Source organism: Loxodonta africana, chromosome 3 (assembly GCF_030014295.1).
Source record: "Loxodonta africana isolate mLoxAfr1 chromosome 3, mLoxAfr1.hap2, whole genome shotgun sequence".
Lineage (NCBI taxonomy): Eukaryota > Metazoa > Chordata > Mammalia > Proboscidea > Elephantidae > Loxodonta > Loxodonta africana.
This window is the reverse complement of record NC_087344.1, coordinates 145791609-145819532: the sequence shown is the minus strand read 5'-3', so window position 1 is coordinate 145819532 and position 27924 is coordinate 145791609. Positions and strand designations below refer to the sequence as shown.

Genomic DNA, 27924 nt, shown 5'->3' with positions numbered 1-27924 from the left:
AAAGCTACTGGTTATCTGTACACAGAACATTTCTCCCTTCTTCTTCATTCACCTGCCCCAATCATTCACCTGCCCCAATAGGTTGTTCAAATGGGAACAACCAACAAACTTCAAAACCAAAAAGGCATCCCTACCTTATACTATTGATCAGTTCCCTCATGTTGTGATAAAATCTTTAATTCTACCATACCTTCCACCTCAGCAAAGCTTTGAATGTGTATACACACGAAGAAATATTTTCCCAATGGTTTGAAAAAGAAAGAAAAAACTTAAGCAAACTTATTCACTATCAAACACATCAAGGGGATGTAGAGTCATCAGACTCACCATTTTCCCTTCTTTAGTGCCCTCTTCGGTTGTGTTTTTCAGTCTGACCCAGGCATTAATGAAAGCAGAAAACCCTGCCTCAAACCCACCAGGTGTGACTATACATTTTGTCATCAAAACAGTAAATTTTCCATCAAGCCATTTTTTGCCCGTCACCTTTTTTTTTTTTTGCTACACTTTTCAGTAAGTTTTAATTAAGTTCCACTTTAACGCATGGGCTAAAAGGCAAGTAACTCCTCAATCATGAGATGAAATGAAACTGCTGACAGACAGTAATATAGATAAGGGCAGTTCAAATTCACACAATGACATTCCAAAAAAAAAAAAAAGCAACCTAGCAACATTCAAGATACTTGCCATAAGGGGGACATTCTGCTTCCGAATCTCATAAACCAATTTCTGCCAACTAGCTTTCACTCAGTCTATGTTTATATACAATCCCTTGTCTGAGTCTATTGGCGCCTTAATTACAGTATGGATTCTTCAGTGTAACACTGAGATTAAGAGCACAGATGGAAAACCTGGATGTAATAGCTGGTTCCTCCACTTCTTAGCTACATAATACTGGGCAAGCTACCTAATTTCTCTATATCTCATCATCTATAAAATGGGAAAAATAATTGTATCTACCTAGCATTTTTTTGAGCACTGGTATGATGATTAAACAAGCCTATTAAATAAGGTTATTCTTACTGATTTTTACATTCTTTATTGTTTAATCCAGTGCCTGGCCATAATACCCACTTAACAAATGGTAATTATTATCACTCTCGTCTCATCTGTATTTGCCATTAAATAGTCAAAATCAAGAGGTTAATCATTCTCCAAGTCAATGCTTTTCTTGTTGAGACTAGTCAATTTCCCGAACTGGTCCAACAAATAAGTTTTATGTAGCTCATTAAAGGATAAAGGCAGAGTAAATTAAAACAAAATGCAGCAATTTAAGCTCCTAGATTTGTTAAATTTCATTTTGAAGACTAAAAGATTTTGGGGTGGGGGAGATACTCTTACTTAAGCAGTATTGTTCCAACCAAGTCATTTGCTTCTTCTTACCTCCAGGAAGCACAGTGTATTTCCAAGTTAACATGAGAATCAGGCCAACAAAATGTTACATATTAAAATATCTGTAAAAGGCAAAATCCAATACTTCCCAAGCAACCCATGCTGGAAGTGTTACCTCTATCTAGAAGGTCTACTTGTTATGTAATAAAGAGCAAAAAGGCTTCTTGAAATTCTTATTTAGGAACAAGAACGTAAATATATACTATGCATGTAACAAAATTAAGTGGGATTAAACATTAGCATATTTGTTCTCTACCCACCTCAACACTGAGGGTTAGATATCTTCATCACCAACATTAGAATGGCTAGTCACAGCCTAGTAAAATATAGCATAGGCGAAGATACTATGCCTATAAGCATCTATACTAAAAAAAAAAACCCGACCAAACCCATTGCCGTCAAGTCGATTCCGACTCATAGCAAACCTCTAGGACAGGGTAGAACTGCCCCATAGGGTTTCCAATGAGTGGCTGGTGGATTCAAACTGCTGACCTTTTGGTTAACAGCCCTAGCTCTTAACCACTGTACCACCAGGGCTCCAAGTATCTATATCGTAGTCAAATACTTTCTCTCCCTAAAGAACATGAATACTCAAGTCTTGCATAAACATCACATGGTCTAAATTCTTCTAAACTGAAGAAAATGAGGAAAAACAGATCCAAAAGAATATAGTGAACATGTAGTTTATGTTATGCAACTTACCTGCAGTGACTACACAGGAACTCATCAGGGCAAACAAGGCGATCACATAACGAGAAGTCATTTTTAATTCTCCAACAATGTGTCTCATCCAGTAACCTCAGCCTGTAGTTCTCCAGATCACAGACAATCTTTGCAAATCAGAAGTAGCTTTAAAATCCCCTCTTTCCAATTTTAAAATTACCTGTAAAAAAAAAAAAAAAAACACACAAACAAATTTCAATAAGAAAAATTTAATATAAAAACTTTTCATAAACAAACACACATTAAGGCTAGATGGATAATTTCTGAAAAGTGTAAGATAAGAAATTTATCTTAAAAGATGCCAAGACAACCACAACCACCACAGCCTCCACCAGACTGAGTCCAGTATAACTAGATGGTGCCTGGCTACCACCGACTGCTCTGACAGAGATCACAATAAAGGGTCCCGGACAGAGCTGAAGAAAAATGTAGAACAAAATTCTAACTCATAAAAAAAAGACCAGACTTACTGGCCTGACAGGAACTGGAGAAACCGCGAGAGTATAGCCCCTAGACACCCTTTTAGCTTAGTCATGAAGTCACTACTGAGGCTCACCCTTTGGCCAAAGATTGGACAAGCCCGTAAAACAAAACAAGACTAAAGGACACACCAGCCCAGGGGCAAGGACTAGAAGGCAAGAGGGGACAGGAAAGCTGTTGATAGGGAGCCCAAGGTCGAGAAGGGAGAGTGCTGACATGTCATGGGGTTGGTAACCGATGTCACAAAACAATATGTGCACTAATTGTTTAATGAGAAGCTAGTTTGTTCTGTAAACCTTCATCTAAAGTACAAAAAAAAATGCCAAGATAGCACTAATGCAAACGGAAGTGGGGAGTAGGGAGGGTTGTGATTACAGTACCTAATAAAGATTTTTATGGCAAGTACTCTGCAAATGACATGCTTCTTTTTGACATTTTACATCTTTTTGGTTTTATGTAAAAATTTTAGGAATATAGAAGAAAAGCAAGCTACACCTGTAATATAATATCACCATTTATTTCGTGGCATTAAAGTAATCGATGATACTTGATACATGCATTCCCTAGTGTCAGCAAGAAAACACAATCAACTGTGATCAAAGACTCAATCTAATGTTACAATCACAAGGTTATCACAGAAGATCAATTAAAATACACTCAGAATTATTCTGAAAAATGAAAAAGGAACGATTCTTATTTCAACTGCTTGCCAATGTTTCAACAGGAGAAAAGTCTTCCCTGCCTCTCAACCCTATCTGAGACAGCCTGGTTACTAGACTGGAGGATCTAAAAGGTAACCTTGAATGAAGAAATGCATGGTGGTTAGCTTTAGTAGCCCTTCCGTGACCCTAAAGTTTACCTCATTCAGATATTCCACAGAATATTTTCCAGCCTTATATCCCTGGAGCTGGTACAACCCACAGAAGCTGTTCAATTCAACAAACATTTACCGAGTACCTACTATGTTCCAGGCAGAGTCCCTGGGTGGTACAAAGAGTTAACACTTGGCTACTCATTGAAACATTGACAGTTTGAGTCCACCCAGTGGCACCTAAGGAAGAAAGGCCTGGCTATCTACTTCCGGCAAATCAGCTATTGAAAAAAGTTCTACTCTGACACATATAGGGTGGCCACGTGTTAGCATCAATTTGATGATAACTGGTTTGGTTTATGTCCCAGGTACCATGCAAGGAGCTAGTACTTCAAAGACAATAAGACATGGTTCCTTCTTGTCAGAAATAAAAGTTATCCAATAACTGGATAAAAGCTCAAAGACCATGCCTGATCAAAGCCCTGGGCAAGGTAGGATCATGGTGTCACCAGGAACCCTCTCATATAGCTGGGGGTTGCAGCCTTGTTACCTTCGCGCAGGAAATAACATCCAAACAACTTACTACCTTCAGAGAAAAAGCAAGTTTGTGTGCTTGCAGATACAGTTTAAAAAATTGAAAAACAATGGCAAAACGAGTTTCTAATTACATTGTCTTAGTACGTTACATCAAGTGTTCTGAGAAAAGATATTCAAAATGGCTCTTTGCACTAGTAACACTAGTTGCCTCTGAAAAGGAAAGAAATAGGGTAACTGAGGGGTTGGGGTGGGAGGGAGCAGGAACCTTTTCATTAAATTCTCTTTTGGGATTTGTACCATGTACAAGTATTGCCTATTCAAAGTAATAACAACAAGGTTTTAACTTAAAAAAGAATCTCTTAGATGTACCTGAAGACTGAATTATTATATATGCAGGAGGTACTACGGTAAAATCTTGGAATACGATAGTGGTTAAAAGGCTAGTATGAACAGGATATATAGGTTATGTTGTTGTTAGTTGCCACCAAATAGGTTCCTACTCATGGTGATCTTATGTATAACAACAGAATATAGGTTGTAGGATAGTGGTTAAAAGCCTGCCTAGGTGTAAATCCGCTCTGCCACCCACCAAGTGGATAACATTGGGCAGGTCATTCTTCATGTATGAATCTATCCAATAGGCTGTTAAGAGGGTTAAAACAGTTACTATATATAAAGTGCTGTGAACAGCGCCTAGAACACATAATAAGCAATCAAAGGTCCCTAGGTGGCACAAACAGGTGTGCACTAGACTGTTTACCTAAACGTTCACAGTTTGAACCCTCCCAGCAGTACCACGGAAGAAAAGCCCTGACAATCTGCTTCTGTTAAGAAGATTACAGCCAAGAAAACCCTATGAAGCAGTTCTAATCTGTAACACATGGGATCACCATGCACTGGAACTGACAACACAACATTATTATCACTACTTGCCCATTTCATTTGGTGTATTTATATGGACAAGGAGCTCTGTGCAGTGTTAAGCTCTTGGGTCCCTAACGAAAAGGTCAAAGTTTGAACCCACCAGCAGCTCCATGGAAGAAGGCTAGGGCAGTCTGCTTCCATAAAGACTTATAGCCTTGGAAACCCTACAGGGCAGCTTTGCTCTGTCCTATAGGGTCACTATGAGTCGAAATCGACTGGACAGTAATGGGTATTTATATGGATAAAGTAGAGAAATTAGGGTGTGGTTATTTATTAGGTGTGGTAATTCTAAACTACCTGTAAAGTTCTGTCTCAGAATCAGTCCAATCTTTTGTTTACTGCGAAATAAACATTGTTATTGTTGTTAGCTGCTGTCGAGTCCATTCTGACTCACGATGACCCCACAACAGACAAAAGAGGAGATAAGCTGAAGAATGGAATCATTGAAGAACAAAACTGCCAGTCAAGCTGAAGCACAAGTCACTGGAGGCACAATGGTTTTGCCTCAAAAACTGACTGAATTATAATTTTGGAAGCCATGAAATTGAATTCAACCAACCCTTGAAGTTCAGCATTTCTGTCACCATAAAACTATATCTCCTCAGGTGAAATGAAAACCTTCTCTGTTCACTGAAAAAGTCAACAAGAGCAAAGAGAACGTGTCCTTACTTTTTCCTTTCAAAAACTTAGAGTTCCTGAATGGACTGATACTAAAAGAATATGCTACTTCAGCAAACACTGAAGGCAATTTTTATAAAGCTAAGTCCTAGAAGGAGATCTCAGAAGAAGATGGCCTCGCAGAGGATTTTTATACGGCACATGAATTATAACTGGCATGAGGCGTGTGGGAATATTTAATGGGCTTGTGGTACCCCCTACCCACAGCTGCAGAGGGTCTGTGGGGCTGTGCCGCTTTAGTCCAGGGGCTTAAATCAGGTTTGAAAGAACCTTGTGGAAAAGAAAGGCAAACGGTTCTATTAAAAAAATAGACTGCAAATTGCTGACAAGAATATTGGGCAATTATTAAAATGCAGCAATTACAGATACAATACAGCCAAGTTAAACACCTTGATGCCCAAAAGCAAACCACAGCAAGTTTACACCGGATCTTAAAACATCTCTGAGGAAGTCCAAGACAAGTTGAAACTACACACTGCTGTTTCTAGCAAAGAGGGAGCTTTTCTTCTTTTAGCTTAAAAGTTCCTCCACAGTGTAATTTGTTGAAAAAGAAAATAAACTGTGGAGGGTTTTCATCTAATCTCCCCAGTGGTGTGGTGACAGGATCATAAGGTGGAGGAGAGTAAGAATGGAAGCATGTCGCTGGGACACTCATTCACATAAATTCCAATTTTGGCCAAACCTTGCACACATCAGTGCCTCATCAGATGATTTAGGGGCTGGTTCCCTGACTAGAAGAATCCTGGTTGATAAAAGCCTTCCAAAAACTTATAGTTTTGAAATAAAACTAATGAAATACAATCTTATCTTTCTTCTCTAAGGTTGTACCACACTTTGCAAAGACAGGGTACTCCCAATCCTGGATTTTTTACCTCAGTGGGTCTCTCTGGACTTGATGAACTAAACACTTCCTTTAGGAATACAAAGAAGATACTCTGAGATGGTGAAAAAAGAATAATTTGGGGTCTACTGTGTAATGTGAGACACTGGTGGTTCAGTGGTAGAATCCTCACTTTCCATGTGGGAGACCCAGTTTCAATTCCTGGCCACTGCACAAAATGGACAGCCACTACCATCTGTCAGAGGAGGCCTGCATGTTGTTATGATGCTGAACAACTGCCAGACTAAGACGAACTAGGAAGAAAGGCTTGGCGATTTACTTGGGAAAATTAGCCAAGGAAAACCCTAAGGATCACAACTTTCCAATCCACAACTGATCATGGGGATGATTCAGGCCTGGGCAGCATTTTGTTCTGTTGTACGTAGAGTCTCTGTGAGTCAAGGGCCGACTCCACGGCAGTTAACAGCTGTGTGATAATGATTTTGCCCACATTTGAAAGTAATGTGCTCCATTCACATTCAAAGAATATCAGCACTTTTAGTATTCAGAAATCAACAGGAGAAGATTCTGAAAGATTAACAGGTTTAAAAAAAAAAAAATTCAGATGAATGTACTACTGATTCTTCCAATTTCAGAGTTGCCCTGTTTCTACACTACTGAGGCCATTAAACTGAGTGTGCTGCCCCACAAGCTTCCTCTGTGATCCAACAAAGTCTACCAATAAAGACCAGGATTAGCCGAAAAAAGCCTACCCAAGCGAGTCCTTAAAACCATCATGGGTTAAACCAATGTTCATGTTTAAAAGACTGCGTAGCAATATTCCCAGGGTTGACAGTGTTTTCTAAAAGAGTAAATCTTGCTCTATGTTAGAGGAAAATTGTTTCAAAATGGATGTGTAGCAGTAGACTATGAACCAGTAAGAAAAAAAAAAGACTACCTTTACATGGCTAACACACCTAGCCATACACATGAGAATTATTCAATATCAGAGCTAAATCTCAATTAACTTATAGTCAATCAGTTTCTCAATAAAATGAGTTAACACTCCAAAGGCGTAGGAATGGCTTTTCAAGTTGAAAGAGATCAACATAATTTTATTGATGAAGAGGAACCCAAGGCCCCAAGACCAACGCTTGCCCAAAGTAATATGGCGTACTCAGTGCTAGACACCGGGTCTACTTCTGCGGCCACTACTCTGCCTCCCAGCTCCAGGTCTGTCATCACAAATTGGGGGGGTTCTTCTGTCCCTCAACACTCAACCTCTCAAAACACAACTTTTTTTCCAAAAGCAAGGAGCCCACCATGACTACCACTGGACAGTGGTACTTCCAAGTTGACATACGCACCCGGCACAAATCATTACTGATCACAAACTGTGAGTTGACTTCAGGTCCGTGGGTGGCAGCCATAGTAAGTGAACAATCCTTGGTAGTGCTATATGACTCAAAGCTCTTTGAAAATGCAAAGGGCAAAATGAAGCACCAACCTGTGCATCATCAGATCCTAACACTGATATTGTGCAGCCTCCAAATAGAGGGGGAAAAAATTAGGAAAATATTTGCTAAATTTGAAGATGTTAAAGACTGACATAATATTGAACAGAATGAAAAATAACCATTCCCTAAACGCAAATAGTAAATAATACCCAGGTTTCTGTACCTTAGCCATGAAATGGTTTTCTAACAGATCATTAAAATGTCCCTAGCTGCCATTTAAGTGAACTTTTTGGAAAAAGTATACACTGTTAAGTCTGCAAATGGTTAAATAAAAAGCAGGAGGAGAAATTGGTCTGATGGCTATTCAACATGTTGTTCACAGGATTTAGAAAAGAGACAGGCTAGATGACATGAATATCTAACTTGGCAGCCTGTAAAAAGGGGTGTACAGGATGTAGAACAGATACTGTTGTTTGTCTGATGACATTTGGATGCCCTTTAAGACCTGTACACACAGAAACCCACAACAGCAACCTTCAGGTTTCTCTACTACATAGAAAGACTGGATAACTCCAAATACCCATATTCAGCCAGACTCGGCAAGGAGGGGAAAAGTCCTGAATTTGGAGAAGAAATCTTTGGAATCACATCCAAACACTACCCATATTCAACAAATATTTACTGAGGACCTAATATGTCCCAGGTACTGTACGAGAGGCCAAGGATATAAAAATAGCAGTGAAAAAAGGAGCCCAAAATCCTGCTCTCATGAAGCTTAGATTCTAGAAGTAGCAACGTTTACTATTTTAGGCAAGACACTTAATTTCCTGATCTTCATTTCTTCTTTCAACAAATCTTCATGTGCTAGGCACTGGGGGTATAGAGGCAAAGCAAAGAGACATGTTCTTTGCCCCTGTGTGCTTAGAGTCTAGTGGGAGAAACTAGCAATCGAATAAGCACAAACATGTAATTACACCCTATGAAATGAACTCTAAAGAAAAAGGATAAATGCTCCACAACCTGAAGGAGGAGTAGAGGTTTAACGGGTCAGGTGAGGTATGGCATTACAGGTAGAGGGACCACTGTAGGTTCCTGGCACTGGCGGGAGGAATAAGGCTCAAAAAGGGATTTAAGCGTGATCAGATTGGGCTTTTAAAGATTTCCTTGGATACTGCATGGAAGGAAGGCCAGAGTGGACAGAAGAAGATCAGTTAAGACTCTTAAAGCAGGTCAGACAAGCATGGAGGTTTAGACCAGAGTGAAGCCTCTGTTTCTTCATTTGTAAGAAGGTGATAACAAACCAACCTTACCTACATCATAGGGTTGTTTCAGGAATCAAATGGGAATGTACCTGTACAGTACAAAAGGTATCATTATTTATCATTAGCAGGCTGTCTCTAGCAAAGAGAACTGTTATTCTGAGACCTAAGGTTAACTGAAGTCCCAACATGCTATGGCTGCTAGTAGCAGAAAAAGAAAGGAGGAAGATTCCTCATGAACCATATGAACTTGTAGGTGGCAACTCCACAGAAGACTCAGTGGGAAGTAATACTAGTAAATACTACTATATATACAATCCTGCAGTAACAGAAATAACAAACAATAATTTACACGTAGATACACAAGTAGATGTGTAAGCTGAACAGGTGTGGTATGGTGTACAGGAATACACCCATGAGCATATATAGATTTGGCAGAGGATATTTCTACATATGCATTTGTATGTGTTGCAAGTATACCAATGTATATAGTAGCGCACGCATGGGGCCCGGTTATGAAAACTTCTTAGCCATAACCAGACATCTCGAGGGACTAAGTCACTGGGCTTGAGGGCTCAGAACCATAGATTTGGGGGACATCTAGGTCAACTGGCATAACATAGTCTATAAAACAATGTTCTATATCCTACTTTTGTGAGCAACAACTGGGGTCGTATAAGCTTGTGAGTGGCCATCTAAGATATAACTATTGGTCTCTTCCCATCCAGAGCAAAGAAGAATAAAAAAAAAATCAAAGTCTCAAGGAAATAATTAGTCCAAAGGACTAATGGACCACATGAATCACAGCCTCCACTAGCCTGAGACCAGAAGAGCTAGATGGTGCCCAGCTACCACTACTGACTCTCTGAGTGGGATCACATAGAAGGTCTTGTAGAGAGTGGAAGAAAAATGTAGAACAAAATTCAAATTCGTAAAAAAGACTAGACTTACTGGTCTGATAGAGACTGGTGGAACTCCTGAGACTAAGGCCCTCAGACAGCCTTCAAACCTGGAACTGAACCCACTCCCAGAGATCACCTTTCAGCCAAACAATAGACAGGCCTATAACGTGAACGATCTAACACCCATGAAGAATGTGTTCCTCAGAACTATCAACCAAATGAGACCAAAAGGGCAGCATATGCCCCAAAACAGAGTTCAGAAGGCAGGAAGGAGCAGGAAAGATGGGTGAATGGAAACCAGGAACTGAGGAAGGAAGTGGGTGAAGTGCTATCACACTGAGGGGACTTTAACTAATGTCACGAAACAAAATGTGTAAAAATTGTTGAATGGGAAACAAATTTGCTGTGTAAACGTTAACCCAAACCACAATAAAATGTTCAAAAAAACCAAAAGAATTAAAATCCTTCAATGGTTGCTCAGTACTATTAGGATAAAGACCAAAGCCCTTCACATGGCTGCTGAATGTTATCTACTTAGTCCAAACCCATCCTCTCCACACTCCAGCCACACTAGCCTTAATTCAGTCCCACAAAAGGGCCAATCCCTCACCTTTCAGAAGGGATATTCACTCTGTTGGAACTCATCTTCCCTCCATGGTCCTTCTAACATGACTACTTTCTAACATCTTCAGTTCTCAACATATGCCTTACTTCTTCAGGAAGGCCTCTTCTGACTCCCTTAGATGAAATTATACTTGAACACCTGGAATTACAGTAAAATTCAACCCTGCAGGTAAATCTTAATTATTTTCTTCCAAGTATAGCTTTCTCACTCATCTGTTCACTCCAGGAAGAAGAATCACAGTCTACCTAGCTCACTACATGGCATACAGTAGGCATCAATGACGGGACCATAATGCATAGCAAGTATAATTACTATTCTACACATTACAATTAAAAAGTAGTAAGGAAAGGTGGCAAATTATCAGAACATTTCTCAAAAACAAATAACAAACCAACAAATAAGAGTTGTGTATAAAAAAGAAGTATACCTCAGGGGGCCCTGGTGGCACAGTGGTTAAGAGCTTGGCTGCTAACCAAAAGGTCAGCAGTTCGAATCCATATGCCACTCATTGGAAACTTTATGAGGCAGTTCTACTCTGTCCCACACAGGGTAGCTATGAGTTGGAATCAACTTGATGGCAACAGATTTGTTTTGTTTTGTTTTGTCTTTATACCTCAGGCAGCCTCAAAGGAGCAGGAGGCAGGAGCACCTCCAGCAACTGAGCATTCCACAAGCTCAGACAAGTCGCTTCATCTTTCTGGGTCTTAACTTATCTCTGATATGAAGAGATTAAACAACAAAGTCTTTTATTCTATACCTTACTTATAACTGTCATTATACGGACTAACAACTAATCCTGAATCCCTCCTATAAAATGAGACTTCGGACACACTTGTGGAAACTTAAAATGCAAGATCATGTAACAGCCTGCAGAAATGACATAACAAAAATGGAAAGTATTATCCAAGAAAATCATTCAACTTGACCACATAAGTGTAAATAAAAAACTACTACTACATTAGCTATTTTTAACATATAACTATGTAAAAAAAAAATATTTAATACATTATCTTCCCAGCAATGTAAGAACACACAAAACCTAAATTTTGTCAGATCTGCCCATTTTATCAAAACCTCCCATTTTTATTCTACTCCCCAAAATCCATGAACTCTGCCCATTCCCCTTCACCTCATTCCAAAAACCACTTCTGATTAATTCTATCCCACTGTGAATACTGTTTCCTTAACATTTTTTGTATAACTTGTACCATGTTATCTCCTACTCAGAACCAACTCGGAACGCTTGAAATAGATAACATCTACTCTCCAGCTCTTTAATTTTACAGATTAGCAAACCAAGAATTAGAATGGCTCAATGACTGGCTCACTGTTACACAGCTAGTTACTAGCAAAGCCAAGACTTGTCCACATGTTGCTTTGTAATTATTCTGCAGTTGTTCACATGTCTATACCACATTTGCCTTCCTATAGGAGGTCATCGCTCTGATTTCTTCTTCTGATCTCACAAAACATCTCAAAGGGACCATCCATTGAGCATGTACTATGTGCTCTAGTTTTTCATTTAATCCTTTCAGCATCAAAGGAGATAAATATCCTTTACTACATTTTATAGTAAGAAAAGTGAGACTTCAAGATGCTAAGTAACTCAAGATCACCAGCCAACAAGCAGTGATACTAGAATTTGGGCCCAGGTCTGTCTGAGTCCACAGCCCATGCTTTTATCTGCTTCACACAGGATTTCCTCAAGAAACAGCTTCAAAGGAAGGAAGAAGGAAAGAAGGAAGCGGAGGGCAGGTGACCAAAAAGGTAGGTGTTGTGTCCAATTACTGCACCACCATGGACACCAACCAGGCCCTACATGGAGAGTTGCCTTCTGATGATGAGCAATTTGATTAGATCTGACACAATGGACAAGCTATTTTTTTTTTTTACAATCAGGGTGGCAAAGCTCAGTTAGCAGTCTATTCTACTTCATTCATTTACCCATCATTTACTGTTGTTGTTAGTTGCTACTGAGCTGGCAACCTCATACACAATGGAACGAAACCATGGGTGGTTACCGATCAGGCCACTGTTATCTCTAGGATTTTTATTAGCTTATTTTTTTGGGATCTGGCAATCAAACCCAGGTCTCCCGCATGGAATGTGGGAATTCTACCACTGAACCAATAATGCAATACACGAAAACTTATTAGCGCCTACTTTTTTATAGTGCTATGAGCCAGAACTTGACAGCACCTACATATGCCAGTCGCTATTCAAGGCCGTTGTTCAAGGAGTTTACCTTCTAAAGGAGGAGACAATATATAATGTATTGAGTGGTGGTTAAGTCCTATGAAAGAAATATAAAACATGTAAAGAAGACAGAGTGAGTAGAGGAGGGATGCAATTTTAGATAAGGTGATCAGCAAAGGCCTCTCAGGTGACACTTTTAGCATAGAAATGCGACACAGAGCCATGTCAACATCTCTGAGCACCCCAGGCTGTGGGGATAGCAAGTGCAAAGGTCCTGAGGAAGAAGCAGACTACAGTACACTGTAGTGGGACGTGTGGGACCCTCACAGCCTACCAGGGTTCAAATCCTCCCTCCCTACCTCCCTAATTGTGGGCAAGTTACTTAACTTCTCCATGCTTCATCTGTAAAGTAGATATAATAATTCTATCTCCCTGAGAAGTAAATGAGTTAATATGTAAAGCATTTAATGCCTTAGCACTCAGAAAACAGTAGCTATAATTATTTTTAACTGGGTCATTGATAACTTAGCTCCATTCAAGACATTTTATTTTCACTTTGATAGTTTTGAATCCCAGGGTTAAATTATGTTGCTGGCTTTCTACACGGCCAATAACTTCCTCCTCTATCTTACATTTTTATGCTACAGTCAGAGTTCTAGTCTAACAAGTCTGGAACGAGAGTTTTTAAAAATCAAATCTCCTTCTCCCAGGCAGACCTTTTTAATGCTTTAAGTGGACCTCAGAAAAGTGCATACATTTAACTGGAGCAATAAGAAATCCACAAAACCTTGCTTTTTCTCATTCATTTATTCATTCAAAAAATATTTGACGATTGCCTGCTCTATGCCAGGATTGCTCCAGGTGTGGGGATTCAACAGGGAACAAAACATATAAAATCCCTGCCCTCATTGAGCTTACATTCTAGTGGGGGTAGACAGACCATAAACAAGATGTTGTTGCTGTGGTTGCTGGATGCCATCGAGTCAATTCCAACACATAGGACCCCATGTGACAGGGCAGAATTGCCCCATAAGGTTTTTGGGACTGTAATCTTTATGGACGCATATAGCCAGGTTTTTCTCCCATGGAGCCACTAGGCAGGTTTGAACCACCAACTTTTTGGTTAGCAGCTGAGCGCTTAACCATTATACCACCAGGCTCCCTAGAAACAAGATACACCTACTCTTCAGTTACAAATATAGTTAGGTTACAAAGACGAGGTCATTATGTAAAAACCAGCATTAAGCAAAAAATGGGGGCTGACCACGTCAGATCACAAAATGGAGGATGACTACATCATTACATAACTGCCATATTACATCATTACATAGTTGCCAAATTACATCATTACATAACTGCCAAACCCCTGAGAATCATGGCCCAGCCAAGGTGACATAACCATCACAGACAGGGTTATTCTCACTGCATACATCAGTGTTTGTTACTGCCTGATGTACACTGTTAATGCACAAGACAGTTGGATAGTAGATGTTTTACTATTATCATAAATGTGAAATGCCAGATAACAAGATAGTCGATAAGTGAGGAGTAGGTATATATCATTGTATATTAAATAAAAATAAATGCTGGGAAGGAAAATAAAAAAGAGAAAGGGGATAGGAAGTATGTAAGGTTTTTTTTTTGGTTTGTTTCTTTGAGGACCTAAAGGAACGCAATAGATATTTGGGAGAAGAACACTCTAACAAAGGAAACAGCACATGCAAAGGCCCTGAGATGGAGCATGTCTGGCAGGCTCAAAGAACGGTAAGGAAGCCAAGTGGCTTGAGCAGAGTGAGTGAGCCTGAGAGCAGACGTGGTGAAGTCCAAGTGGTACAAAGAAGTAACGGGCATGGGAGTGGGGCTGGTTGTACAGGGCCTTATAGATCATTGTAAGCATGTTAGCTTTTACTGTGAGAAAGATTGGTGCAATAGAGGGTCTTAAGGAGTAGAACACCAGGTTTAACAGGATCACTCTGGCTACTGGGTGGAGAATAGCCAGCAGAGTGAGGAAGGAGGGAAACACTACTAATCAGCTATGTGATCTTGGGCAGGCCACCTAACCTCTGTGGACCTGGTAGTCCTCATCTTTAAAGGGACTTGGACAGGCTTATTTCTAAGCCCCACTCTAACCCTAAACTCTATGATTCTGAGTTGATTTGCTGTGTCATTTCTATCATTATAGTTTGAATTGGCTATAAGTCTGATCTTTCCCCAAAGCTTTAACTGAAGTAGAACTGAGTTTGAAGAATTCAATTCAACAACATATATGCAAGGCCCATGCTACACACCCAGGATACCACAATGGTTAAGACCCAGTCCGACTCTAGGGAAGTGCACAATCTAGCAGAGGAAAAAAACAAGTTCTCATGGGGCAGCATGAGAAGCACTGTAAGAGAAATAAAGGAGGGAGCAGCCAGCTCCCAGGAGGAGGCATGTGAAGCTTTACCAGAGGATCTGACAAGAGTAAGCAGGGGACCACCAGACAGAAAGCTAGAAGCATGCTAGGAGGGACAAGTATTAAAAAAAAAAAAAAAACCAGGCTTGAGAACAGACAGTATGCTTCGGAAACCAGAAGAAGTCTGGTATGAGCATAGAACGGTTCATGGAGGAAGCAGAAAGAGAAATGGCTTAAAAAGTAGGTTGAGGCCAAATTCTTCATAACTGTACATTCCACGCTAAGGACACTGGAACTGCAGAGAAATTTAAGATGCAAGAAACAGAAAAAACAGACCTGTGCTTTAGAAGGTACCAATGATAATAGATGAATAATTGGAGGATAGAGATACTGAAGCCAGGAAAACAAAAGTAGATTATTGCAATAGTCCAGGTGAGACTTATTTAGGGATGGAGAAGAAAACGCCAATTGAACAGATTTACCAAAAGGTAAAACACCTGCAGAATTGGTATCACTCATCTCTGGGAAGGAAGTTCAGTGTGATTGAGGCGCCTACCTTAGTACTTATACTGGCATGGGAAATAAAAGAGGTGGGACTCACCCCAGAGAAATAGCATGTTGGGTTTCAAACTTAACTTTAATCGAAAGACCTACAGAGCAACCAGGTGGCACTATCCAATTGGCTGCTAGAAATAAAAAAAAAAAAGGTATGAAATATAAAATCAAGAGTTACTGACATAGACGTGGCCATTGAGGCATGAAAATATGAGCAACTGAATGCAGACTGAGAAGAGAAAGGGAAAATGGAACCTTGGAGAATACTAACACCCACGGATCAAGCACTGAAAAGGAAGACAGAAGAGAAATCAGAAACATAAGAGGAAAAACAGGAGAAGTAACCCCAAGGAAACCCAGTGGGGGAAAAAAACATGAGGAAAAGAGCAAATGGGCAAAGTAGCAAAGGCATGGAGGAAAGGACAATTAAGATGCTGACTGAAAACAAGCAAAGAATTGTGTACTTTGCACCTTTTCACTAGCCGCATCATGGTGTGGTGGGCGTGGGAGCCTGCCTGAGCAGGCTGAGGAGTAAATGGGAGGTGAGAAGAAAAGAGCCAATAACAAAAACACCTCCAGCTTTGACAAGACGATGTTGTTATCAAAGATTCTGCACCATCAGGAAAGTTTTATTCAACACTCTGTGGAGAAGCGAGGTGTGAGAAACCGGAACTCAGATCTGCTGGTGGTGATCTTCTGGTGGTGGAAAGGAGATTTCTTAGTTAACACCTGGGTCTCATGGGACCACTAATCCTGAAACTAGCAGCAGGCATTCAGAAAGGCTAGTTGCTTCTGACAAGTGCTGAGGACAATATCTCCACCCACACATCGTCCAACTTCCAGTCAGACTTCTCACCTCCATGCTCTTCTCACACAAGCATTCCTAGTTTTCCTCCCCCAGCAGAATAACACTGAGGTGCTAGCTAAGCAATTCGAACCGCATTTCAGTTCAAAGCATGGTAAAAAGTGTAACAAAAAACCATAGCACCAACTACCAAGGAGGATGCTGTAAGCCCATAACCTGGCACCAGTCAGACAGAAGGCTTTACCAGAAACATAAACTGGGTCCCAAAACAATGGGACCAAGTCCCTCAGTGTCAGCAGAAGCTGCATAACTGTTCTTCTATTTGCTCTCTGAGAAACAAAGAGGAGCAGAAGAAAGAGAAAGCCTTTAATCCTAAAATTATTCTTATTTTCCAACTATAGCAAGTTTGCAAAAAATCTGAAAGCCAACAGAAAAACTAGCAGATTTTTTTAAATGTCCTTTCCCCTTTACAAAAAAAGTAACCCAACCCCCAAATAATCATTTTTCTTGGCTTAATTTCACTATTTTTGTGATATATAATTGGAAACAGACTGCTTTTTTCCTGGCTTTAGAGAACACGATCTTCAGGGCTATAACAATTGCCAACTATAGAACCTCAACCTTACCAGAATTTCTTCTGCAAGCCTCTCACCTACATACCTACTTGAGACATACATTAATTTCAAAGAAAACATTTAAATCCCTTATTATTATGCAAAAATGAATTTTCTCCTAACCAATTACAGACACTCCTTTTCCTCAGCCCCCACCCTTACTCCCCATTTAAAAACTGAATTGGAATCCTGCTTTGTGTTCATCTATCTCCCATTTAAAACATTACCAAAGGCCCCACCCAGCATGCTACCTATAATGGACACTTTCTGGATGCACTTTCAAGAATTTAGTAGAACTGGTTCTACAGGAAACCTCTTTATTAGCCCACACACTGAATGAAATTAAAACTTCGAATATCTTAGAGAGCAACCACTTAAATGATCAAATAAAGATGCCACAAACTGAAAAAGGCATAAATATGGAAAAATGTGAAACATATCAAGTAGATCATCTTTCCCCCAGACTCCCATATCAAAAATACAATGTATCCAGTGACTGTACAGCAACTGTAAAGAATAATGTGTGTGAAGGATTAAAATTAAAAAGATGGGTGAGTCTTCAGAAAACAGGTCATAAGCCTAAGATTTTTTTCATTCAGACGTGTATAAATACACGACCAATAACTGCCTCTCTAAACACACTAAGATAAGAAAACTCTCCAGAAAAGCTTTGGCAAAAAGATATGCACCAGCAATAGTAAACATGCCCATTTAGAAGATCAGAAACTTCTCCCACGCACATAGGGAAGACCTTATGCTGCAATGATGCAAAATGTATGTAATGAGTCAATGGTGCTTTCCCCCAAAATTGAATTTAATTTGCCAGCCAACTGTACAAAGTCTAATCTAACAAAATAAGACATTTATTTGTTATGGACACTCAGGAGAGAGTTTTGTGTTTAAGTGTTTTTTTGTTTTAAAGAACAAATCAGAAAAAAAAAAAAGGTAACTCATAACAACACAGTATCACACAAAAGTCCTCAGAGCACTATATAAACACAAGGCTTTAAGGTTGGAACCCAAGTATTTCACCTCAAATAGCCTTCCAAGTGTGAGAAGGGGGGGGGGGGAAAGCCACATTCTGCTCCAGCAATTATCATAAAAAAAATAGTTAGTTAATTACAGAAAAATTAGCAAATAGCCACCAATGTATTATTGCATCCAAGGACCAATTTCATACTGTCCAAACATATAAATCACTAAAAATGTTAACAGAATTATACTCCCAAAAGGAAATCATTTCATAAACCAAATGGAATTAAGTATTTATCAAGTTTCCATTAATAAAATAGCATAACAGTGAGACTAAAAAAGAAATGCAAAGTTTTGCTAGACCCTCCACATGGCCCATTTGGTGTTCTCATCCATCAACTATGGTCAGTCAGTCATCATGCCCTTAAAACTGAAGACTTCCTCCCAGGGCAACGTGCTCATAAGGAGAGCCTGAGGACTAGTATTACATAAAACTTATTTTTACAAAAACATCACTTTTTCTGGGACTATTCAATTTTCATGTGTTTTCTACAAATGATCCATCTGTAATCTCACGCTAAAACCTGACCTTCAGCTTGCACTAGGGAAACAAATTACATGCTTGGAAGGACAGAAGGGCAGGTGCTTCTTCATCCTACAAACAGCACCCAAACCTGAAACCCTCTTCTCCCAGAGTCAAGTTCCCAAGAGGTAAGGAGAGTATATGCTTCTGTATAACCATCTTAAAGTGAAGACAGCCAACATTTCAGAATTAATTCTAAAGTATTATTGTGGCAACAGTTTAACATTAATTTCTAAAAAGGAACTTTGCCAAACTCTACGTATCACTCAGTGTCCTCTTCCCAGGCTTTAAGACGCTTTCAGCATAAAGGAGTCACCAGCACAAACACCAAACATTAACTTTTTTTTTCCTATAATTATCTTACACAGGAGATATCATGGCCTGAGGGCATGGTCCCGGGGCTCACGTTTCCAACTTCCCAGGACAATCCTGATGATTGTCTTGATCTTTGGCCTATAAAACTGAATAAAGAAATGTAGCAGAAGATCCAAACGAGAGTAGCCTCACACAAACATTTCTATTAGTGTTGCCTGAGGCACTAAATATTGCACACATCTTGGTTTAAAGAGAAAAACCATCACTGTCTCTAAGCTGGGGGGGCAGAATGCTCAGAAATCTGTGGTAAATCTTAAGCAAGGTCTTTTCAGGCAGAGAAAGTAACACTCAACGTCGGTGAACAAACAAATGTGCTATTTCAAAAGATATAAAACAAGAAATCTAGAAATGGACAGAGCCCAGGAAATGGACTCAGATCCTTTTTGTAAGGCCCTTCCAAGTGGTGTTGATTTATTTCAGCTTGACTAGAAACCAAACAAATTAGCAACAGCTTGTGTTTTATAATGCTACAGAGACAACGCTATCATTTCAAGTGTTACTCTGAAGATTTGGAACCAGAAAAATGACTGCCACAGATCTTGATGCAGTAATTTAGTTCCAAAACCACAAACGCCCTCACTGAATTTATGAAAGGCTAATTGAAATTTCACTGCTTTTAAGATCCCTAAAAATATCTAACTGGAGTTATGCAAATTTCAAAGACATTACCATTTTTTAAATTTCAAAAAAAAATTTTAAAGTTTAAAAATACAAAGGAAATGCTCCAGTGGACAGACTGAATCGGCCATAAAAGCAGTTTTAAAATAACTGTTAAGAGTGAAAATATATTAAACAAAAAAAAAAAACTGCTGTCTACTAACAAATCTGGTTTTTTGTTGTTGTTCTTGTTCTTCTTTGTCCAATAGCAATGAAAGAACCAAAACACACACACACACACACACACATTTTCAAAATGAGTTATCAAGAATGAGGATAATTCAAAATGACCACAGAGCAGAATCATCCAGGAAAAATATTACAGCAATGTTAATACTTACCAGTTTTCCCGTAAATTCTAACTGCTCCGTCTGTTAAGCTTAAAATGTAAAGTCAGAACTTTCCACAGATTTACGATCCCAGGAAATTGGTCACCCCTTAGGTACTAAAGAAGTCAGCAGTGATCACCTTCTTAGCACTCAAAGGACAATGGAGTTCCCTGGGCTCTTAGGCCCAGAATCTGGCCCCAGAAAAGTAGCCACCTGCCTTTTTACAAGGTACCGTGAAATTTGCATGCAAAAGGAAAGGATGTATTCTTTTGGGTCTCAAAAAGAATGGGACAATAGTTTCCTTCAAGCAACCCAATTTTGTCCATCCATAAAGGCTTTCCATGACAAAGCCCCATAAGGAGTCTTGGCCCCCTACTATCTGATGATTGAAAGAGCACTAATTTGCCAGTTTCTAAAACCAGGAACCATAAGAGTAAAAAAAAAAAAAAAAAAGAGTAGGGGGTTGATAAATGTCTGCTCAACGAGTAAGCTAATCAGAGCATGGAAGACTAAATTAAATCCTAAATAAAATGCTACTCTGAAGTGTGAGTGCAATGCTGGGATTTAGAAAGAAGGGACTAAACTTGAAAGTTATTTTTAAATGGGATCCACCTGATCCTAACTTGGTAAATGAAATAAGGTTAAATTAATACTATAGAAAGAGCTACACAAGAAACAAAAAGAGCCCCGGTGGCACAAACAGGTAAGTGCTGGCTGCTAACCAAGATTTAACCAAAAGGTTAAAATCAACTCAACGGCACCTAACAACAACAAGAAACAAGAGAGAAAATTGCAAAGATTGAAAACCTTTTTTTAAAAGGAGTTGATTTGACTATTTTTCCAAGCAGATTAATTCTTAAGTACTGTTTATATTTACAGATATGAGTGCCTATAGACACATCACACCTACACAATATACTTCTGAACTATTACTATATTAAAATACACGCCTTTGAAGAGCACAAATAGAATTAATGACTGTTACTCAGGAGGCTGTTGTTACTTGCCGTTGAGTCTGCCCTCAACTCATGGTGACCTCATGCACAAGGGAACAAAACTCTGCCCAATGCTGGGCTACCCACTGGATCGGTTGCAGATCAGACCATTGTGATCCATAGGGTTTTCACTGGATTTCTTCCTGGTCTGCTGAAACCTGTTCAGCACCATAGCAACATGCAAGCTGCGCTGGGGTGGTGGCTGCACTTGAGGTGCACTGGCTAGGAATGGAGCCCAGGTCTCACGCACGGAAGGGGAGAATTCCACCACTGCCCACCCCTTTTACAGGATCACAATCCCTTATTGTCTTGTACTTGGAAGATGTTAATGAAAGACAAGATTGTGAGTATCCCAACCTTCCTGAATGCAAATTCCCTATATCTAGTTTTCTACAAAAGACAAATGAGGAACATTACAAAAAAGGATTCACAATGGATTTCTCTGGACTGTCAGCCTTCCTAGAAAATTTGAAGTATCGTTAAAATGACACAAAATAATTTAAAATATACACCTGTTAAGGAAAACAAACTGCAAAAACCTACATGTGTATATTTAACATCTGTCCAGCCACGAGAGTTCTTGACATATGTCAAATATATACTCCCTCTCCTCAAAGTCATTCTTATTTTAACCAGTTGAAATTAAATCCAGTTCTCCATCGTAAACTCCGAAAGCAACTTGGTTGTTTTGCTAGATAAAGCAGTAACATTTTCCACTTCTGAGATGTATGTTTAATACTCTAAACTGGTTTAGGTGCCTTATAGACATCAATAGTGTATTATGCTCCCCCTATTGGCTAATGTTCAAAATAACAATGAATTCCCCAGGGGTTGCTTTTGAAGTAATGGTGTTCAAAAGCAGGTTGGTGATATTTTAAAACATGAGCTGAATCAACAGTTGTTAAGCAAAGCTGCCATATAACAGTCAGATTCCACCAAAATGGGAAAAATTAAAGTTGACAAAGACAAACCGAAGGGCAAAAATATGCTGAATCCTTGAACCACTAAACAATGCAGAACTAAAGCCAAAAGCAGAAAACACCGAGAAACAGAACAACATCCTTTAACTGACACAATGGCATGAAATTAATTTAATTTTAATAGCCCTTTAGGGGCTAAGAATTATTTCCCAGCCTCCTATGCCAAACTCAAGCTGTTTCCTATGGAAGCCAAATAATGCTGGTCAGCAATGTCTAGAGAATTCATAAAACGAATTAAGAATAAAGATCTAAATTAATTAAGTCAGTTCAACTTATAATTATCTTGAGCCAGTTTCAGAAAACCTATAATTTGATACCCCCATACGTATATCACATAAATTAATCACATATACCCCATTAGTGTTTCAAATGGGAAGCTGAGACAGGGAAGATACATGGGCTCACTGCACACAAATCTAACCACACTCGTTGCTCTCCACTGAGCAACTAAGCTTACTCTCCGACAGAGCTAATAGAAAGTGGTGTATGACCCTGAGCAAGTAATTTAGCCTCTAGTGTCTTATCTGTACAATGGAGCTATGAATAATGTTTTTACCAGAGTTGGTGGGAGAATTAAGTGTGGCTGTATCCATTAGAGCATTTAGCAGAATGTCTGGCACACAGTTTGGATTAAAAAAAAAAAAAGTTAGCTATAATTATTACCAGGAGTCTTGGTGGTGCAGTGGTTAAAGCGCTTGGCTGCTAACCAAAAGGCCGCTGGTTGGAACCCACCAGCCGCTCCGCGGCAGAAAACCCTATGGGGCTGTTCAACTCTGTCTTATAGGGTCACTTTGAGTCAGAATCGACTGGACGGCAACGGGTTTGTTGTTGTTGTTTTTTCTGGGTTTATTATTATTACCCAAAAGAAACAGCTAATTTCACACTAAAGTAGGTGTCTGCAGCCTGAAATATTATTTCAGGAAAATTAAGAGGTCTAGGTAAGTGTTTCTGCTACTTGTATAGACTTTTCCTTCTTTCCTCTCAAACAGTTCACTTGCTTTTCTTGGGAGGGAGATGGAGCTGAGAAAATGCCTGGTTCCCCACCTGAGACTGGCACTCCTACCACCCGCTATTCTCGCTCTTCTCCCGCCAGCGCAGGGCTAGGGGCAAGCAGCGCTAACTCTGGAGCACCGCTTACTCGATGCCAAGCACTGTCCTACCACTCAACACATATTAAATCCTCACACCAACCTGAGAGGCTGGTACTATTACTCCCATTTCACAGCTAAGGAAGTGGAGCGATTATCCTCTCGCAGCTTTTTTGTGGACACCAAATCTATTTAGTTCCACTCTGCCAAGATCATTCAAACCTGACACGCCGGCTCCCCGTACACTAAACGACTTTGGAAAGTGGGGCAAATACCCTAAAAAGAACAAGTCTGCAAGCAGGTTTCCGAGTTTGTTCTAATCAAGTAAACATACTAAGAACACTTCAAAATAAACGAGAAGATGTGGTTAATAAATAAACGGGGGGCGCGTTCTCCGCGGGGACTCCAGGGTGCAGCGCTTAGCGCCGCCTGTGGAGCACCCCGAGGGTGCGGCCGGCTGGGAGCGCAGCTCGCGTCCCTGCGCGAGTCCTGGAGCTGCAGCCTCTCCAAAGGCAATTGAATGCAAACCCACAACAAACCTCACCCACCGACGCTGTCACGCGCCGGGAGGGAAGTGGCCGGCGCGCCCCGCCAGGGTCACAAGAAACCGCAGAGAGGAAGAGTGAGCGCGGGCGAGGAAAGGAAGGGAATTCCTCCCCAGCCCAGCGCATCGCCCGAGCGCTGCCCACCTCAGGCCGCTGCTCTCCACGCACCGCCGGCCCAGAGTCCCGGCTCCTCCGAGCGTAAACACCGCCCTCCCAAGCCCGGGAGTCCCGGCACCCGGAGCAACCCCGACCGTGAAACAGGCACGGAAACTCCGCGCAGCACCAGTGGGCACCGTGTAGCCTGCAGAGTCCTCGGCCCGGGCGGGTGCTGGGCAAGCGGCGCGGGAAGGGGCGTCCGGGCGTGAGGTTGCAGCGCCGCCGGGCCAGGCCGGCACGTACCTCGGGGGTGGTGTGTCAAACCGAGATCCACCCGCGGCAAGTTGAAGAAAAGCCGAGGAAAGTTTCCCCGCCCAGCGCTCGGCGGCGGCAAGCTCCGGCAGCTGCTGCGCCGCGGCGCAACTACGCCATCCGGACCCGCCACGGGACTTTCACCTCCTGCAGGGAGCTCCGGGGATCGCGCAGGGAAAGTGGCCGGGCACGAGCGCCTCTGACTTCCCTCCCTCACTCACTGGGAGGAGGAAAGCGCCGCTCCGCGTCCCCGAAAGCCTCGATTACCCCCATCGGGCCGCCCAACGCACTCTCTCTCTCTCTCTCTCTCTCTCACACACACACACACGCGGGCGGGGACAGGCAGGACGCCACAGCAATCAGCGCGTGGGGGGGGAAGGCGCTCCTCCTCCGCCGTCCCCACCGGGGGCTCCGGGCGGCGCAGAAACTCCTCCCCTGGCCTCGTTTCTCCTCCCCCTTTTCCTACCCGGCTGATGGATGAACCCCGAGCGCTGCGCAAGCCTGAGTTTCCCTTCGGGCGGTGGCGGGAGCGCGAGGAGGAACGGCGGGCGCAGCCGGGCTGCAGCGCGCCCAGGTTGGGGCGGCGAATGGAGGTCCCAGTTCTCGGGAAAATGCGGGAGGACGCGGGCGCGGTAGTGACTTGCTCCCTCAAACTAGTTCCTGGAAACTTCCCAGGGCTCTCCCGAGGTGTTGGGTTTTTATTTAATTCTTCGGTCTTAGATATAAAAATTCTAAACCTCAATCTGATCACACCCTCTTGTCAGTCTCCAGCACAGCCCCCCTCGAACACAATCTGTCCTTGTTTGTTTTATCCCAACCTCCAATCCCGCTTGTTATCTCAAGATATGCTCTGACGGTGGGGTCAGCCGGTCTTGCCTCATCCTCGGAAAGAGCGGAGAGACCAGCTGTTTCCCCCTGCTCACTAAATAAATTAATACCCGTAAAGGGCTAGATCAGCATGACTTGGTTTTACGCCGAGTTTGCTCCGGTGTATAACGCTGTCTGCTGTGCGCCCCGTGTACCTGTGCATGTGAACTGTACGCTGCAAGAGTTTACAAAATCAGTAATCAGAACATCGTTTTGATATTCCTTTTTACACCCTATTTTTTCTCTTAAGAGCTATAGTAAGTCACAGGCAAGTGAAATGACCGAAGACTGGGTCATTTCAGGAAGACCAGACTTCCATTCCTGACTGTGCCTTTAGACTAGCCTGTGACCTTGGACAAGTGGCTTAAACTCTCAAAGTCCGGATTTTTTCCTCTGTAAAATAAGGGGTTCAGCCTAGGAGAATTCTAAGATCTCCTCAAGCTCTGAAGCGGGATGTGGTGAATTCTTATATTATTGTTAACATTATTATTTGAAAGTTACTAGATTTTTCTTGCTTTGAAAGGACAGAAAGTATTTCTTAGAGTCTTTCTCTTGTCCCCTGGACATAAAGAATCTACACAATTAGAAATCCATTCACAAAGGTTAAAATGTCATTGATCACCTGGATTCCTTCAAAAACTTCCTCAAGGGACCATTGATTCCTTACTAATATTTGTTGAGCACCTACCAAGTGAGAGGTGTGAGCCAGGCATTGGAGATACAAAAAAGCATAATACCCTAAAGGAGCGAACAAGCTAGGTGGAGTTAACCTCAGCTTTTATATGGTCTGTCTACATTTAAGGCTTTTAGATTTCTCCTAGGCTCAAATTACATAGTCTTCACGCCTCAAGTTGTCAAGTTTTAGTTTCAAGTGCAGACATGAACACTTAAACTGAGTGTGAATATTTAATCCACATTTAAATGTATCAATCATGCTGAGACTTTCAAAATGAAATGCCATGGTAGAAGAAGGAGAAGAAAACAAGTTCTGAATACCTTAATTTAGGAGTGTCTTTAACGACTGAAGTGACTGTTCTCCGTAGAGCCAGATTCACAATAGTAATCACCAACATCTATTGAGCAATTGCCAGGAATGGTACTAAACATTCCATACATATTAATACATTTACTTCTCACAGCCCTATCGGGAATAGGATAGTATGTACAAACTGAGACTTTATAATGTGCCAGGACAGTATATCTCATAAGCGGAAGAGCCATGATTCAGACACATCCACCTGGCTCAGAGTTCAAGCTTTCAACCTCTAGGCTATACCACCTGTTACCAAAAGCTTTACATGCCAGCAAAATTAACGGTATTTTTTTAAAAAAACGTCTTAAAATTCAGGACTGTCCAATGAATTTCAGTAGATGGTATGGGGGAAAGACCACAAATTACATCAGTATTCATGAAACTCATAATGTCTATAGAAGTGTTTTCTCTTTAGATCTTTACACTATGATTTGATATCAGCAGAAGTCCAGATATCTGAAGCATAGAGCAAGAGTTTAAAAAAAAAAAAAAACTGAAATTCTTAGTTTCTAAGCAAAGCTTTAAAAAGAAGGGTTCCCCTATCTTCTATTAATGGCAATATCACTGATTTCTAGGGGAATGGATCCTCTCCTTTCATTGGTTTCTTACAATGTAAGGCTGCTTTTAAGTTACAGTATTTGATACCATGGGGTACAAGCTTTTTTTTTTTTTTTTTGGCCCAAGATGGTGTCTGGGTCATTTGTTCCAAAGGTTTTCAAAATAATTGGAGGCAGGGTGGTGATATAAAGAGGTGCACTTTATCGCACTTGATAAAACTTTTTGACAGCAGAGTCTCAGTGATTTACTGGGGACTTTTTTATTATTATTATTATTATTTCTTACAAGGAACCACCTGGTCTATAGGTGTGGGCCCACACAAACGTGATGACTCATGGTTGGTGGCATCTCTCTCCAGATTCTGTTGATAAGCAGTCAACTGAACAAATTCACAAAAAACTCATTTATGGTCCTAAAACAGTACACTAGATTTATCCTAGGTTCTTAAAAAAGCAAACAGTTCAAATTTCTGTTAAAATCACATCATTAGAAAAATCATTTGGTTGTTTTGTTTTTCAACAAGTACTTGGCACATGCTTCACGCTGCACAGATTCTAACTCATTTAATCCACACTTTAAAAGAAAAAAAAAAACAGTTGCTGTGGAGTTGATTCCAACTCACAGTGACCTTGTGTGTTTCAGAGTGGAACTGCTCCATAGGGTTTTCAAGTCTGTGCCCTTTCAGAAGCAGATTGCCAGGCCTTTCTCCCAAGGCGCTGCTAGGTGGGTTTGAACCATCAAACTTTTGGTTAGTAGTCTAGCGCTTCACTGTTTGCACCACCTGGAGACTCCTTTAATCCTCATAACAGATCTATTATCCTCATTTTTTAAAATGATTTACAGAGATGTTAGCTAATTTGCCCACAGTCATGCAACCAGCAAACAGCACTGCCAGGTATCAGATCCGGAGTCTAGTTCCAGAGTCTGTTCTCTGAATCTCCATTTCGTGCCGGATGTGAAAAAGCACCCTTCTACCCATAAAGACTGAGTCGGAATCGACTCAACTGCACTGGGTTTTGTACCCATAAAAAGTCTTCTATTTTTTTAAAAGATCGATTCTTTTTTGTGTGTACCACATGTTATTTATTGTGCACACAGGTACATACACACGTCTTAGTTATCTAGTGCTGCTTTATCGAACAGAAATTTTCTCACAGTTTAGGTGGCTAGAAGTCCGAATTCAGAGTGCTCACTCTGCAGAAGTCTTTCTCTCTCTGTGGGCTGTGGAGGAAGGTCCTTGTCTCTTCAGCTTCTGCTTCCTGGTTCACTGGAGATCTCCCTGTGTCTTGGTGTCTGTTTTATCCCATCTTTCCTCTGCTTGGCTGTTTAACCTCTCTCTCTTTTTATTTATTGCGCTTTAGGTG

General features: G+C 40.9%; 1 protein-coding gene across 3 annotated transcripts in view; it reads right to left on the bottom strand.

Annotated features, from left to right (window-relative positions):
• The window catches only part of TGFBR3 (transforming growth factor beta receptor 3), a 224956-nt gene extending 200522 nt beyond the window's left edge, over positions 1 to 24434 (bottom strand). The window contains exons 1-2 of one of the 3 annotated variants that reach the window (XM_023558416.2): positions 24094 to 24434; positions 2092 to 2272 (exon numbers count right to left, since the gene is read on the bottom strand). In XM_023558416.2, the coding sequence (XP_023414184.2) occupies positions 2092 to 2179 (88 nt within the window). In that variant the 5' untranslated portion in view covers positions 2180 to 2272; positions 24094 to 24434. Of the gene's footprint in view, positions 1 to 2091; positions 2273 to 10590; positions 11869 to 24093 lie in introns of those variants that run through there. The other 2 variants (XM_010598114.3, XM_023558415.2) reach the window with 2 other exon arrangements.
• Positions 24435 to 27924: the final 3490 nt, after the last annotated feature.